At 46.2% G+C, this 17,074-nt stretch overlaps 2 protein-coding genes across 2 annotated transcripts in view; both read right to left on the bottom strand.

The window, feature by feature from the left end:
* The window catches only part of INTS2 (integrator complex subunit 2), a 16,617-nt gene extending 15,455 nt beyond the window's left edge, over window positions 1–1,162 (bottom strand). Inside the window, 2 exon segments of the mRNA XM_009078698.1 lie at window positions 883–1,114; window positions 1,117–1,162. Of these exon segments, the coding sequence (XP_009076946.1) occupies window positions 883–1,114; window positions 1,117–1,162 (278 nt within the window).
* Window positions 1,163–5,742: 4,580 nt separating this feature from the next.
* MED13 (mediator complex subunit 13) overlaps window positions 5,743–17,074 on the bottom strand; it is a 52,014-nt gene continuing 40,682 nt past the window's right edge. The window contains exons 17-30 of the mRNA XM_009078699.1: window positions 15,700–15,867; window positions 14,284–14,507; window positions 13,552–13,741; window positions 12,640–13,105; window positions 11,775–11,994; window positions 10,991–11,182; window positions 10,619–10,842; window positions 10,041–10,183; window positions 9,279–9,437; window positions 9,005–9,190; window positions 8,701–8,849; window positions 8,308–8,481; window positions 7,119–7,219; window positions 5,743–6,428 (exon numbers count right to left, since the gene is read on the bottom strand). Of these exons, the coding sequence (XP_009076947.1) occupies window positions 6,296–6,428; window positions 7,119–7,219; window positions 8,308–8,481; window positions 8,701–8,849; window positions 9,005–9,190; window positions 9,279–9,437; window positions 10,041–10,183; window positions 10,619–10,842; window positions 10,991–11,182; window positions 11,775–11,994; window positions 12,640–13,105; window positions 13,552–13,741; window positions 14,284–14,507; window positions 15,700–15,867 (2,729 nt within the window). The 3' untranslated portion in view covers window positions 5,743–6,295. The remainder of the gene's footprint in view (window positions 6,429–7,118; window positions 7,220–8,307; window positions 8,482–8,700; window positions 8,850–9,004; window positions 9,191–9,278; window positions 9,438–10,040; window positions 10,184–10,618; window positions 10,843–10,990; window positions 11,183–11,774; window positions 11,995–12,639; window positions 13,106–13,551; window positions 13,742–14,283; window positions 14,508–15,699; window positions 15,868–17,074) is intronic.

Here is a 17,074-nt window from a genome sequence, read left to right on the forward strand (position 1 = left end):
AGCCCCTTCAATCCCTCCCTCCCAGCCAGTCCTACAGAGAGGAACAGACCCCAGGAACAACTAAACCTCCTCCAATATCTCCTCCCTCTCAGCCACTCCTATAGAGAAGAAGAGACCCCAGGAACAACTAAATCTCTTCCAATACCTCCTCCCTCTCAGCCACTCATGCAGGGAGGAACATCCCCCAGGACAAACAAATCCCTGAGCTAATCCAATACCTCTCTCTCAACCACAGACCCCAGGAACAACTAAACCCCTGAGCTCCTCCAATATCTCCCTCAGCCACTCGTACAGCGAGGAACAGACCCCAGGACAACCAAACCCCTCTCAATGCCAAACCCCAGGGCGTTCCCAGGAAGGACCAGGAGGGACATGAAGATGCCAGGAGGGACACAAGGATCCCAGGAGGGACATGAAGATCCCAGGAGGGACACGAGGATCCCAGGAGGGACATGAAGATCCCAGGAGGGACACGAGGATCGCAGGAGGGACACGAAGATCCCAGGAGGGACACGAGGATCCCAGGAGGGACACGAGGATCGCAGGAGGGACACGAAGATCCCAGGAGGGACACGAAGGGCCAGGAGGGACACGAGGATCCCAGGAGGGACACGAGGATCGCAGGAGGGACACGAAGATCCCAGGAGGGACACGAAGGGCCAGGAGGGACACGAGGATCCCAGGAGGGACACGAGGATCGCAGGAGGGACACGAAGATCCCAGGAGGGACACGAGGGACCAGGACACGAGGATCGCAGGAGGGACACGAGGATCCCAAGAGGGACACGAGGATCCAGGAGGGACACGAGGATCCAGGTGTGCAGGCAGAGCTGGCAGAGCCGCACGCGTTCCCAGGGACCGGGACACCCTTCCCAGCGGTACCGAAGCTGTTGCTCTTTGCTCGCATCCTGCTCCAGCGCGTGGAAATCCACGGAGAGCAGCGCCACGATGGAGTTAACCGCCTCGACCCCCGAGAGCAAGCGCAGGATGAGCTTCTTGTCCTGCGCCCAGCCCTGGCTCTGGTCGGCGGGAGCGCACAGCGCCATGCGCACCAGGCAGGGCAGCAGCAGCCGCAGCTCGGGGGCACTGAGCGCGGCCCGGCGAACCACGGCCACTCGAAGGCGTAAGGGCTGAGGAACTGCAGCCCCGAGCACTCGGCCATGGCTCCAGCGCCCGCTCTGCCTTCCGGGGCGGGAGGGAAACGGCGTCAGCGGAGGGAGGGGAGAGAGAACGGGAGGGGAAAGGGAACGGGAGGAGGAGGCTAAAGAGGGGAACGGGCAGAGCAAGGGAACAGGAGAGGCAGAGGAAGGAGAAGGATGGGGGAGAGGGAAGGATGATGGGGAAGAAGGCAGAGGGGAGAGGGAAAAAGGCAGAGAGGGGAAAAAGCAGAGGAAGGAGAGAAGGCTGAAGGAGGGAGCAGAAGGCTGAGGAGGGGGAAAAGGAGGGAATAGGCAGAGAGCAAAAAGGCAGAGGAAGGGAACAGGAACAGAGGAAGGGAAGAAGGCTGAGGAGGGGGAGAAGGATGAGAGGGAAGGGTGATGGGGGAAGAAGGCAGAGGGGAGAGGGAAAAGGCAGAGAGGAAAGGAAGAGCCAGAGAGAAAAAGGCAGAGGAAGGGAAGAGCCAGAGAGGAAGGGAAAAGACAGGAAGGGGAGAAGGCTGAAGGAGGGGGAGAAGGATGGGGAGAGGGAAGGATGATGGGGAAGAAGGGGAGGGGAAAAGGAATAAGGCAGAGAGGAAGGGAAAAGGCAGAGGAGAGAAGGCTGAAGGAGGGAGCAGAAGGCTGAGGAGGGGGAGAAGAATGAGGAGGGGAAAGGCAGGAAAGGAGTAAAGCAGAGAGGATGGGAACGGGCAGAGAGGAAAGGAAAAGGCAGAGAGGAAGGGAAAAGGCAAGGGAGATGGAGAGAAGGTTGAGGGTTAAGGGAGGGAGGAGGCTGAGGAGGGGGAAAAAGGCTGAGGAAAGGGGGGAAAAAGGCTGAGGAGGAAGAGAAGGCTAAAGAAGGGAGGGAGAAGGCTAAAGATGGGGAAGAAGGCTAAGGAGGAGGAAAAGGCTAAGGAGGATGTGAAGGTGTGGGGAGAGGAGGAATGCTGAGGAATGGGAGGAAGGCTGTAGGGGCAGCTCCCCCCCAATAAACCCACACCAAAATCAAGGCTTCATGAATAATTTATTCCATTTGAAATTTTTTTTTTTAAAAAGTATAAACCTTTTTTTTTTTCCTCATTTCCTCAATCACAATTTGTACAACTCAGTGTTTATGGCATTCGGCAGCAAATAGTGTTTGTTCCTTAAAATCACTTTGTTTTGTTTCTGTGTCTTGTCACCATAAATAACCACGGTGGCTCAGCCTGGGGCACGTGGTGGTGGTGGCTCTGTGGCTCCTTGGGGTGCCCAGTGGTGTTGGAAGGGTGGCAAAGCAGCTCCCTGGCACATCCAGCCGAGCTGGAGAGGGGTTGGAGCAGCTCCTGGACCTGTCCAGCCATACCAAAAGAGCACTGGAGCAGCTCCTTGGTGCATCCAGCTGTGTTGGAGGGGTGTTGGAGCAGCTCCCGGACCTTCCAGCCGTGCCACAGGGATGGTAGAGCAGCTCCTGGACCTTCCAGTTGTGCCAGAGGGATGTGGAGCAGCTCCTGAATCTTCCAGCTGTGCCAGAGGGGTGTGGAGCAGCTCCTGGACCTTCCAGCTGTGGCAGAGAGATGTGGAGCAGCTCCTGGGCCTTCCAGCTGTGGCAGAGGGATGTGGAGCAGCTCCTGGACCTTCCAGCTGTGCCAGAGGGGTGGGCAGGGCACCATGTCCAGTCATGAGGCCACAGGTTGTGTCATCCCAACCCAGAGCTCAGCAAGGTCCTCATGTCCAGTTGACTTGGAATAAAATCTAAAGCTTGATGAGTAAAGTCCTGAAAAAGTGACCCTGAGGATTGTGGTCGGTCCCAAATCCAGTTTTGCTGTAAATTAAGCTTTACTCCACTGAAAATAAAAAGTACACCCACAAATAATAATAATAATAGTAATAAAAAAAACCTGGAAGTAGGAAGCAGAGTCCTGGGTCCTTTAAAAACAACCGACATAGAACAAAACCACCTTCCCAGCTGGAGGTTGTGAGACAGGAACATTGTACAATGTCACCCAATGAACAGATTCTCCAGAGACACTCAGATCAAGACAAGGTTGATGCAGCATCACTACCCCAACAGACTGATATGCAGTGCCCATACTGTTGTGCAGCAAATCATATGGTGCAGTAGCATTTTTTTACTCTTATTTCTGAAAATAATGCAACATAATGTTTTTGATATTACAGTATTAACACATAGTGCTTGATTAAAGACATCTGCAAGTCTTCAGAGCAACACACCGAGCTCAAATTACCATCAGAGGTAAACACAGAGGTACAACAATCTGTGCCAGAACTGACGGCGAAGCGAGAACAGAGCTGAGGATTTCAGCATCAATTCATCTACCTTTAGTTCTTCCAGAGAATGTTAGAGAGATCTAAAATGTTACAGCTCCTTCAAGGGTTGTTCCCAAGTACAGCTGTGGCCTTGCTGGTCTGGCAACAGGGTAACCAGAAACCTAATTCAAATAGTAGTGAGGCAAAGGCTTAAATACAGTACTATCTAGCTTAAAAATCCATAGTTTTACTTGGAATGAAGCACCTCGGATTCTTCTTTCATTGCAGGAGGTAAACCAACAGCTACTTAAAGCCCTGCCAGGAACAGTTTTTGCAAGACCATTTGGAAAAGCTACAGCTGAAAGTTGCAACTGTTTAAAGCTTGTACTTGGCTAAACAACCCAATTTTCTTTATGAGCCAGCGATGAAAAGAGTCAAATGAAAGCAGCTGACAAATCAAGTGTGCCCAATGCAGCCACTGGCAGGTCTGATAGGCACTGCAGGCTGCAGCACTCCAGAAATGGCCCTGCTCATCTTTCATAGTGGTTAGAACATTATCACTTCATTTACTTGTGCTGGGGGCAGGGGCAAGTGGCAGTTTTCACAGCAGGAGGGTTTCACAGGGAAGTCTGTGGTGCAGGTAACAGAACAGCTACACCAGCAGAGTCACTTACCTTGAGGGACACAAGTCAGACTGAACACACACAGAGCCACACCAAACCCAGGACTTGGGGAGCTGAGCCAGGGGTGCAAATCACCACTTAGCAACAAAAGGACATAAAACTTGGAAAATTCCAGTTTTAGGAGCACTTTTCCCCTTCCAAACTCTCAGCCCAATGAGAACAGAACGTTCTGTAGGACAACCCAGTGCTGTGTTCCCAGAGAAAGCCACGGCCAGACCCAGGTTGGAACTCTGTTTATCAAAATCTGCTAACTTCTGATTGCACTCGTGTGGTTCTGAAGAAATGACTGAAGATTTCCATCACCAATTGTACAACTCCTTTATACAAAAACCCCCAAAATAAAAGTAGCTCATAGATTGTATGTACACAATTGGGTGAGACTGTTCATACCTCCCTGGACAGGGAGTTTGCATTGAGGAAATGAACACAGCAAGTTTGGTAAAATGCAAGCAAATTTCTTCCTTGGAGAGGATTAACAGCAGGTGCACAACATGGATCTTAAAACTTGCTCCTTTACAGGTTCAAAGCAGTGAGACAGACAGCATTAAGACCCAGGACATGGGTTATGGCCACAGGCTCGGTGAGCACTGCAGGACTTCAGCTTTTCATCTGGCAGTCAGATAAGGAACCCAGAAAAAGCATCTGGAGCTGCTCCTCAGCACCCGTAGGGGCTATTTTAGAGCAGACTCAGACATTTGGCATGTGCTAGGAAAAAAGGAAGGAAACTACTGAGGAAAAAATGGTGACTGGAGAGAGAGGGAGACATTTAGCAAAGCCTTGTGGTTTGTCAGTCCCTTCCTTAGGGAGGGTTAAGCCTCCTTGGCACATGCCCCAAGCCAGAGCCTGAAAATGGGAGATGGGGAAGGCCACACACTGGTACCTGGGACCTTCTCCACAGTGCCAAAAGGACATGAGAAAGGAAAATGTTCAGGGTTTCGTGCTGTTTGTTTGGGTTTTTTTTAACTAGTGGAATCAAATCTGAATACCAGAATTCACTGAGGAGCTATATACACCACATTTTAGTTAAACACACACCAATCTTAAAGTCAAGATTGACTCTTTTTTGCATTTGTAAAATGGCTAGAGCTGGGCTAAATTTCAGCCTGAACAGGAGACACTTTGGATAAGGTCAAGAGTTTTCTGCGTGTTCCACCTCAGATTTGCATTTTATCACAAAGGTGGAAGCAAACAATGCAGTCAGCACAGTGCCAAGAACATCCAGGGAACAAGGATGCACAAATAGATACTCCTGGAATATTCAGCCTCGTGTCCTGGAAATCCATCTGAGAATCTAGCCACAGCCCTGAACCATAACACAAACTTCAGGTGAAGAGAGTTTATTCATTTTATTCTCACTACAAGTTAAACCACCTACAATATCACTTATATATTGCCATTGTTACTCTGTAAAGGTGTGATATAAAATGCTGTAAGACCCAGTACCTTTGCAATTTATATAAACACAGTGAACTTCATTACTGTACATGTACTCTGCAACTACAGCTTAGCTGTAAATCCCCCACACACAATGGTATGGACATTAACCCCTCTATCCCCATTAAACTGTACATCAAGACAATACAAATTGACTGTCCCCACCCCACCCCCTTACAAAAAAATAATACTCTAAAAGCAACCTACTGCAACTTTTAATTAAGACGATTACATATATTTTAGACCAATTGCTTTAAAGCAAGAAGGCAGTATAAACCTTCTAGGAAAATTTTTATAAAAGAGGTTAAGAAATATAAGACAATTTATACATTTAAAAACTTACAATAAATAAGAGATGCAGGCATTTTTGAATACTAGGTACTATAATCCAATACAAGAACATCTTGATGTTCTGAAGCCATAGGTTGAAACTTATTGTTCCTCGGGTTTCTTCTCATCTCCATGCTCTGAAAATTCATTTCACCATGACTGGGTACTATGGCTCATTACTCTTCACAAATACTGCGGCTGGGGAAAAAAATGGTTAATTTTTGCTACTAAAAATGTTATCATACACTTTCTGATCCTCGTTCTAAAGTGTCCCCCACGGTCCAGGACTCCAGGACAGCAGGGCAGTGATTGCCCCTCACAAGTCACACCAATATTTGCTGGAAGTAACAAGATTCATACCCCATCACAAACAGCTTGCACTGAGAAGAATTAGAACTTAGTCCTGCAGTGAAATATCCCTTTTCCTCATTTTCTTTTTGTCTTGCAAAATCCAGATGAAGATCACAGCATATTCATGATAAAGTTATACAACTGATTCAGCACCACAAAATGAACTGGGAGACACGAACGTCTGTCCTGGGTTGCAGGATCACAGGTTAGCCAGGAGAGTGCATTGTACTGTTCCAGAACAAACCTGGAAAACAAACAAACCTTCTGTCAAGCCAAGACATTTTCCCACCAGGATTTTACAGCCCTCATTTACCATAATCCAATTTCTCTGGCATTAACAACATGCAATAGTGTTGCCAACACTCTGGAATAACATGCCTACAGAATTAGTACAGGCAGCTCAAAGCTAAACAGTGCAAAACTCTCACTGTAATTAGCTGTGCTTAATTCATGTCAGGAGGTTCATGTATTTCAACAAAACACAAAGAAAAACAACCTGACTTTTCCTCAGCAAGTGTCCCATGTTTACATGAGCCCTTGTCCTTCAGCACTTCAGACTTTCCTCAGGATTACCATGCAGGATTCAGCCTGTCTTGTGCTAGACCTCAAACTCTCCTAGTCTGAGGAATTCATTGTCTTTCAAACATTTTTAGTTGTAATGAGCACTGATTAGCTAAAAAAAGGCTTAGAGATTTGCATTGTTGGGTAATTTTCATTATTATTCTTTTCATATATAATTATATAATTATTTTCATTATTAGTTTTTCATTCCACTGTTCTGTGACAATCACTCCAAGCACAGCAATTTGTGATGTACTAGAGGTATGAGCAGTGTGAAGAAGGAACTAAGAGCAAGACAAACAAATGTGGCTTCACTGCAGCAGCACTGCCAGTGAAATGCACAATGTTTTTGCAAGTGATCAATCATAAATACCTGAGCACATCAGAAGTTTGATTAGAGTCAAGTGGATGGGAGTGTTTACTGTGGAGTAGCTCGTCTGATTGCACTGAAGGCACGTGGAGGTGCAAAGAGGCCTGAGGAAGAAGGAGGAGAGCAGCAGTTACTGCCTTGTTCAACCACACTGTATTTTCCTCCCTCTCTGCTGCTGACCTGTGCCTTGCAGTCACCTGCTGTCTCTGACACACAGCCCAGAAAGATCTTATCCTCAGGCCATCAACAAGCTCAGGAGTTATCAGAATATACAGCAAACACACACAAATCTCTCCTAAAAGCACAGTGCTACTAGTGCAACGATTTTAATCCCTTTACCACATTCAGTGAAGACTAAAAAACCAGCTCAAGTGGCCCAAGATGTCTAGTAACACAGGGACTCAGAGGTTCAGTTGCTTTCCATAGGACTGGCCTATTTATACTCCATTTATACTCCACAGAGCTGTTTAGCACAAATAATAAATCCTCTCTTCAAAATATCATCTTACACCAAAGCCACAGCTGAGCTTAGACCAAGAGGAACTGCTAATCCAGACACAAATAAGGCTGCAGGAGATATCATTAGGAAATAAAGCACAGTATTAGAGATGCTGATTTGTGTTAAAATGGAATAATGTTAACACAAAGTTTCTCTGTACCAATGTGTGGCCTTAAACGTGCCAAGGATGACTTGACTGTGCCACAGAAAAGGGATCAGACAATATCAGACAGATGCTACAATGGCTATAACTTGGCAACAGCACAAGTGGAAAAAACCTAGTTTTTGTGCTCTGTGCAATGCAGAAGAGATTGATTTACTTATTTATTTACCCAGTGCTAATGAGATATTACACTGCACTTGTGCATCTCTCTCTCTACCACCACAACCCTGTATGGAAACTCAGCCTGTTCTTACAAAATATTATAGCACAAAGGCAGAAAAAGGAGTCCAGGCTGCTGTGAAGGAACCACAAGCAAAGCAGAACCTTCACAACACTTGCTACTTCCATTAATCATTTTCCTCCCCTTTAAAGGGAGCAGAAAAAGCCAAAGCTCAAGGCTGTAACACCCAACCTCTCCTGAAGCAGAACTATCCCACGAGACATGCACTGGTTCAGTTCTGAACATAACAATCTCCACAGCTGAGACCCTGCAGACAGCTCTGAGACAGACCACGCAGGAAGGACAGTACCTTAAGAAACAAGGGACACTGATTTTGTGCTTGAGGACATGCTGACCAAAACCAGTCAGGCAATGGACCTGCTTTGGCAGTTGACACAAAATAACCAAGGGCCAGTGGCTGCTGCAGGATATTTGTTACTTCGTCGTGAGACTCTGTGGAAAGCAATCGATCTGTACCTTGACCCTGGAACACAAAGCAATGGGTTTGTGTTAGGAGAGCACAAACTTCACAGAATTTATCTGCAGCTTCTGAAACAAAAGCACTTGGAAGTATCAAAGCATTACACGAATGTGGCAGAGACAATCTAACATCCACGTGATGCAAAACATCCGATTTCATAAAAGGAAATTGGATGGAGAAAACCCAGAGAGGAGACAGAGAAATATTTACTCCAATAGTTACCTTGCCCATATCACCTCCATGGGGGTAGTGGGACCCTGGAGAATGCACAGGGGATCCACCAGGGGATGCAGGAAGAATGTTTATAATATCAGGATCGAGATCATCTCCAGTGTCTAACAAGTCAAAGATTCCCATTCCATCTGCTCCATCTTGAAAAAAGAAGAAGAGCAGTGAATTCCTCCAAGTTTCTATGCACAGGTTATGACAATTCATTCTGAAATAATTTCCCACAGAAATGGGAAAGGCTCGTTGGGATGAAGAGCTGTTTGCAGGGGGTGAGGAGGAGGTTTGGGTCGGTACACACCGTTGTTGGTGTTGAAGGCCAGATCCAGGTTCTCGGTGGTGTAAGTTGACGATGCTACTTGCACAGAGGCAGATGTGGGGAACACCAGGATGTGGGTGCAGGACGTGTCCTGGGGGGTGTTGAGCTGGGAGGTTTGCATGTTCAGCGTGGTGCTGCGGCCGAACACGGAGCCGGTCGACACGGAATCTTAGGGAGGGAAATCCAACACTGCTTAGTTCTGCAAAGCTCAGCTATCAGTTCCCTGTGCCCAAAAGAGGAAGAGTTTCCCAAATACCTGGCATAATAATGAAGGATCCCTGTGGTTCCATGGCCACCAAGCACGCACTGAGGATACTGGGGGAGTCTGCAGCAGAGATGCCACACATTCTGCACATGTCCTTGAGTCTCTTGCTGAGGGACTGCAGGTTGCGGCGGCTCAGCAAACAGCTCCAGTCTGAGGACACAAAGCGCACAGGTTGGTCTAGAACATCACTGCTGGCTGCACAGCAGAGATCACACATCACATGTGTATTACATGGCACAGAGTATGGCACAGACACTGCCCCTGTTCATACAGAATACACAAACTCTCAACTCTTAGCCTGGAGAAGAGGAGGCTCAGGGGAGACCTTCACACCCTCTGCAACTCCCTGACAGGAGGTGGGAGTCAGGTGGGGGTTGGTCTCTTCTCCCAGGCAACCAGCAGCAGGACAAGAGGGCACAGACTCAAGCTCTGCCAGGGGAGGGTTAGGTTGGATATTAGGAAGAGATTTTTTACAGAGAGAGTGCTCAGGCATTGGAATGTGCTGCCCAGGGAGGTGGTGGATTCCCCATCCCTGGAGGTTTTCAATCTGAGACTGGATGTGGCACTTAGTGCCATGGTCTAGTGACCACGGGAGGGTTGGACTCGATGATCTTGGAGGTCTTTTCCAACCTAGTTGCTTCCATGATTCCATGATTTAGCTTTTCTTCCAGAAACACAGACACTTTGTATTGTTGGAAAATTAAAGCTTCAAATCAAGTTTTAGACTCAAAAAATAATAAATGCTACTGTTACCTTTTAATTCCCCATGTCCTATCCTTCCCAAACGGCCTATGACAACTCTCCATGGCAAAGAGCTCATCTGCACCAGCCCCAAGCACCATTCCCAGAGTTTCTGGAGACCAAGTCTGCGGGCAGAACCCTTTTTCCTGCGAGCTCTAGAATTAAGAAAGAAAAACAAAGGTTGAACCCATCTGCAACCAGTTTTTATGGCCACATTTGGGACTTACTTGTATTAACCTCAACATCCACAGGACCCAAGAGTGTTGGTGTTTTAGCACAACAATTGAAAGCTCAGTTTATTTGGGTTATTTAAACTAATCATATTCTAACACTGACACAGGAAGTGTGGAGGGGAACTATGAACACACATACAATAACACTCAAGAATCACATCAAACTAAATAATGTTCTTTTAGAAATTTAACTCAACCTGCACATGACACAGAAAATATCCATTTGCTTTAGCTAGTTTGGAAACACTGAGTCTACAAAAGTCAGTTATTCTTGCAGCATCAAAGCCAAACCAAATTCTTCAGGGAAATGGAAGGAAGATATGCATGCTAAAACTAATTAAACAGTTTCCTTCTTACCTGTTGGGTACATCAATGTTAATTATGCAAGTTTCCAACTGTTCTCCATAGAGATCTGTGCAGGATGCAAGAAGCCATCTCTGATCATGAGACAAACAGTAGCCTACAAAAAGCACATTATACTTCTGGCCAGCTTCTCCAAAGGTTTCTCCCAGTTCTGTCTGCTTGTCCTTGACTGGAGCCAGGATAAAAGGAGGAGTGTAGAGTCGAATACACTCAGGTCTCTATAAACACAAGAGAAGAGATGATGATGTTTCAGGAAGCAATTACCCTAAGAACTCCAGTTCATTACTATGAAAGACACCAGAGGTTTAATAAACAGGGAGCTCTCTCTGATCTGCATATTCACAGTGTCCTGCTAACAGTACTCACATCAGGGCTCCTAAGAGCAGTTTCCATGGCTAAACCTGGGCCAAAGCCAGTCAATGTTTTCACGTTGGTGGAAGTTGGGAGAGGTCTCCGGCACTGAGTAAAAGCTGAAAATGCCAAAGATTTTAAATGCTGAGTGTAAATCTGTCTGTCTTCATGTTTCACAGGCTGCAGCAGGTACTGACATGGGACAATCTAGAACAAATTAGAGGAGAAAAAAAAAAAAGAAAAACAAACCATCACTGTTTTGTCATGAGATTAAATGGCTTTTGAGATAGCATTTCACAGCTTCTGGAATTTTACTTTGCAATCACATCTCTCTGGTTCTTGGCTCTTCTGACACTTCTTTCAAAGCTGTGTGGAACTTCAAGCAGTTATTCACATTTTCTTCAGAGGAAAAACATAACTTGTTGAGAAGAGAATATTGATGATTCCTCCCAATTGCTGCCCTCTGTTAGCTCATTCTGCAGCTGCTGACAGCAGTGCAGCAGCACTGCCTAAAGCCAGGCAGGGTCAGGCTGCAGCACAGATCCCAGCAGCTTCCACTCATCACTGGAGTGGGCACTACATTTCCTTTGAGATAAGACTGAGTTTGGAATGTACAATGGGATTTGGGTTGGGTTAATAGCACCCAAACTGCTCTAACAACTAGAATTCTAATGATTAAACAGCTGTAGAACTGGAAGCAAAGTTTACAAAGTAAAGGAAACTTTCACCTTGGGGGTGTTTACTGCCCCAAAACACAGCTCAAGCCAAGTTCAGCATGTCTTGGGGAGTGTTGGCTCACCTGCACAGAAATGATGTTCTTGATGTTAGGAGGAAGAACCTGAACCATCTCCAGAAAGCAGCGCAGAAGTCCAAGTGTCCACAGACTGGATGAGCTACTGTTCTCATCCTTTTTTTCATATGTGAAAGGATCAATTATGTAAACTACAATTGCAGGTGGATAGGTGATAGCATGTGAATCTCCATCTGTAGGGACTCCAACTTTATCACGATCCATAGTGCTGCAAATGACATTTTGACACCAGTTACAAACAGCTGAGTTCATAAACATTTATTTTTACTTTATAAACTGCTAAGACCAAATCATCAAATACTAAGCTGAAAGACTTTTTGAGTCAGCTGTGGTGTACGAAACAGCTTTTCATTTCGTTTTGGTGAGCTTATTTATCAGTAACTCTGAATCTCCTGTCTTGTCTTTAGCCTTTATTGCAGCAGCTCAGCAGGACATGGTGCTATTGCTTCACTGGGGAACAAGGCCAGTCTCCCAGTAAGAGCTGCCTTCATTACTCTAATTTTGATAGTAGAATTGCTAGATGGTGCAAACAATCTACTTCTCCCCCCATCCCCAGTCCTTTACAACACAGAAATGAGTAGTTTGGTGAATTTTCTCTCTTTACACAGAGAAGTAAACCAAAGGAAGTTTATTTCTGTACCACAGCAGACACTGAGATGCAATGAGAACTGCAGCTACAAGTGGAACCAAAAGGTTCATCTCCACCATCAATGAACTCTCATTCTCCCTAGAAAGCAGCCTGAGGACTTAAAAACACAGGACTTTAACTAAGGGGATGAGAGCTCGTTAATAAGTTCACGTTAGTTGAGCTGTGAGGTTTTTGAGCCCAAGGTGTGAGTGTGCAGTTCCATACCTTTCAGAAACCTCTGGATGGGGCTGTGCAGGGGCTGCAGCAGTGTCTGCAGACATCCCTGCTGTTTGCAGTGTTGGCTGTGGCTGCTGCCCCCCTGTCTGCCCATTTGGGACAGCTGCAGGCTGAGCAGGCAGGGAGGCAGGAGTGGTATTGTTCATACTGCTGAAAGGTGGGAATGAAGAAGGCTTGGTGGTTGGAATCCCACTGCCCAGACTGGCAGAGGAGGAGGATGGGGCAGTGGTAGTCAGTGTGGAGTTAGCTGTAGTGGCTGCAGAAGACATGGCACTGTTGGATGTCACTGTGATGGTGCTACTGGTGGGAGCTGCAGGAGCTGATGATGGAGTGTTGGGATTTCCAGTACTGGCTGTCACAGGGGGCAGAGCAGAGGTTGGTTGGCTGGAAGGAGGGACCAGATTTGTTTGGGAAAGCAGAGAATGGTCCAAAGGTTGAGAAGCAAGATATGGACCTAAAACCAGAAAAAAAAAAAAAAAAGGGCATAAATTTTATATTGGAGCTGGTTCAAAACTTCTGTCACCTGTGCAAGTCTACAGCTGTAACAAAACTGAGAGCAAACCCTGAGCACATTTCAGCTCTCCAAATAAAATATCTGTGTTCAGTGTTCAAATAAGACTCTCAGAAATACCCAGAAATCTATTTTTAATATAATATTTTTTTCAGCTCTGTTGAATCACTGGAAATTTTTGCTTCAGAATCCAAGTCACCCAGACAAGAAGACAACCCAAATCCCTGTCAGGCAGCAACACTGTCACTGCCCAAAGGCACTACAGGATGATAAGAAGGCACATGGGAACTGACACAAACAATAGGACACTGAGCCATGATTTCTCCTCCTCTGTTGGAAAGAGTAAGTGGCAGTTGTATGAAAACAGAAACACTAAAATAAAGTCATACCCAGCTCATATCTGCAAACTTGAGCATAGAGTTTGAGCTTGGAAAATGCTTCGTTGTTGGCATTGGCTGTCTGTGAGAACCACTCCGTGACCAGTTTCTCTGAAAGCTTCTTTGAGGCAGTAGGTCCAACTCTCATGATCCCATCAGGCAGTAACTTACAGATAGGTCTGTGCTGCCCAAGCCTGCAGGACTGCAAAGAAGGTAAAAAGAAGATGCAGAATGAGGAGTTTGTAAGTCTTAAAAGCTGTTCCATGTCATAAATCATGACAAAGAACTCACAGATTACTTACAATATTCCAACGTAACATTTCAATTCTCTAACTGCACCGGTATGAAATACTAGACAGTGATTTTAGGGTTTATTTTCAAGGCTTTCCAAAAGGCAAGAAAAGCAGGTGGATACATCATCTCCTCTAATATTTATCACAGCCCAAGCAACACAGCCATGTAGTGAATTAATGAACTGCAGGTCCAATTAACGCGGCAATTCCAGGGCTTTGCCACCGAGTGGCGTTTGTGGAGAAAGACTCTCCAAGCAGCGATTCCTAAAAGGAACAGGAGCAGCAGGAACAGCCCTTATCTTCCAAGTGCCCATTCCTAAAATCCTTCCTAGCAGCTTTGGGCGATAGCGTTGAGCACAGGCAGAGACAAGGCTGATAAGTCGTGCTGAGCAGGTATTAGAAACAGCCTCTCCCAAATCCATTTCCCTGCAAACTGCAGGAAATGCTGTACCTCGTATATTGCAGTCAGATCCCTAAAGAAGCTCTTGGCTCCGTTCAGCAGAGCCTCATTCTCTGGGCACACCACGACGTAAGCAACATCTCTCTGAGATCCGTAAGGTTCCAGCATCAGCCTCTCCCAGTAGGGCAACGCGAACGGAGACAGCACCAGAAAGTCATAATCATAGCCCAGCAGAAACGTTGGGATTGGCAGTGGTTCTGGGGACTCATCAGTTCCTGCAAAAGCAAGACACATTTGCCAATGTATTAAGCAGAAAGCTTCAAATTAACACCCTGTTCTAGGAAATGTGAATAGAACATCCACTGCTATTGTTCCCAGCACCTAATGGGAAGGAGCACTGGTTGTCAATGGGATAAGTCTCATTCTAGCAGATCCAAGTGGAAAACCTGAATGGATGATACAACCCTCAGAAAAAAAACAAAAAAAAAAGCTAATTGTTGTTGTTTGATATCTCTCAGGGCCTCAAGAAGAAGTTCCACAGAGTTTAGCATTTCCATTAGTATACAGATGATCAGGAACAGATCCATACTGTCCATACTTTCCCCACAGAGCCCAAAGCAATCAGGCACCAAAAAGAAATGGGGAAGAAATGCAAATATTTTAAGCAGATTATGTGAAGGGCCCAGAGGAGGAAACAAACTTAAGAACATGCATATACATGTACTGTAAATGTATAATTGCCACGCTCTAAAAATAGCTCCAAAAGATCTGCTGGTGAAAGGTCACTCCTGTACACAGTGGTAAATCAATCTCCTATGCTAATGAGGTCGTTAAATGAGTGCACACACTTCACCTGGTATCTGTAGGTGTGCATCACCATCTATTTATCAGAGACAACACACTGGGTAACCTCAGGTCTTGCAAATAGTTCTGAAACTACTGAGCCATAAAGCACAGTCTTCCAAGCATTTTCAAACTAGGATATCCCACTACACTGTTTTTAGAGTGATTAAAATGGGGTAATGGTTCTGAATTAAAGAACTTTAAGCAAGAAACCTGAGCAGTTGCTCTGTTTCTAACATTAAAACCACCTTTGCAGTTTCAGTCCTTCACTGGGTGAGTATAAACAGTGCAACTGAGGTGGGAATTTTAACCTCAATTTAATACCCATCTTGAATTCACTGCCTGTTTTAAGGAATATAAATATTTTCTGCTTTCTCAAGAGAAGAATTCTCCCATATCTCATAGTTGTTGTTAGCTTAAAGCAAGGTCAAGCACTGTTTAGAATTCCAATAAGAGTCTCCAGACAGGGAGGGTTGGAGACTGGATGGGGCAGGGACACCCCAGGGGATGGAGAGAGCAGGGACACCCCAGGGGATGGAGAGAGCAGGGACACCCCAGGGGATGGAGAGAGCAGGGACACCCCAGGGGATGGAGAGCAGGGACACCAAGGGATAGAGCTGTTACCGTAGGAGCCTCTGCCAGCCATCTTATGGAACTGCTGCCAGGTGAGGGGTCCCTGCACCCCCCAGGACCTCACTGTCCTCTTCTTCTGAATGGCATCCTGCAGGACGGGCTGGAGCGACAGGAGCATGCGCAGGATGTCCTGGGAACACTGCATGCTCACGTCCACCACTGCAGGGACAAAACACACCATCAAGGCCTGCTCCAGCACCACCAGGACTCCAGCAAGCTCTGCACAAGGAGCCCAGAATCCCAAACCACCTCGATTCTACACATCATTCTCTTCCAACACACATGTAGGCCACCTGAGGGCCACGGTATAAAAGTAAAGCACACACAGATTTCCAGTTCTCCCTCTTCCCCTCTCAGCACTTAGATGGATTTTTTTTCCTTCATTTATTCTCTTACAGTTTTTCCCCTTGAAAGCCTTTACCATCTCATGAGTTAAACCAAGGGAAAACACGCTAAAGAAAAACATAAACCAAAGTAAAACCAAGCAACCAAGCAAAAACAACCCTAAAACCCCCCCAAACAAGTTGTGGAAGCCTTAAACTCCTGGCTTTCCCCTCCCAACAAAGGCTGTCAGCAGACTGCCACCCAGTGCTCATCGCAGAGAAGTCTCTGACTTTCAGGGAAGCCTCAAACACTCACAGCCCATTTCATCAGTCAACCACCACTGAGCCATTTCATCCTCAGTGTTTTAGAATAAAGACCTGACACAAAATCTGCTCCGGCTACGATTTCCAAGCCTTCTGTTTTAAGGTATCTTTTCCTCTTTTTTAATCCCAAACACCAAGGTCACAGTAACACTGAGGTTTCTCCTGGGTGCCTGAAAACATCGATTTATCTACAACCTGAGCTTTCAGTTAATCCCCTACTGCCACACAGACTGTGTTTTCCTCTTAGTCCTCCTCATCCTCATTAACAACGATGAGTCGCAGCGAACTGTGATTCATAACTTCCTATTTCACTGTTCCCCCTGCTAGACTTGCCACTTGGAAACACTATTATGGAGAGAAGTGCACAAATACACACAACAAAGGGTATTCCGTGAGACAGTGCATCATTAGTCAAGCCCTAGAAGGAAAAAAAAACCCCAAGGATTTCTGGCAGATCCAACATAAAGTGAAGGCTACAATAATGCTTTTTTCTGCCACACATGCTGTTAACCTCCTGCCCCCCCTTCCCATTCAAGAAGAGGGAAGCCAAGTGAATCAGAGCTGTTGTGTAATTCTGCCACAGTGGCCTTGACCATACAGTCACCACTTGAACCCCTAACCCTTCCTACGTGCACTTACTCCACCAAAAGGTGCTTTTAAGGTGGAGCCCAGTGAAGTGCTGTGGGACAGCTCCTGTGGTCTTGTATTACACTTCAAAT

The sequence above is a fragment of the Acanthisitta chloris genome, unplaced genomic scaffold (assembly GCF_000695815.1).
Source record: "Acanthisitta chloris isolate BGI_N310 unplaced genomic scaffold, ASM69581v1 scaffold197, whole genome shotgun sequence".
Taxonomy (NCBI): Eukaryota; Metazoa; Chordata; class Aves; order Passeriformes; family Acanthisittidae; genus Acanthisitta; species Acanthisitta chloris.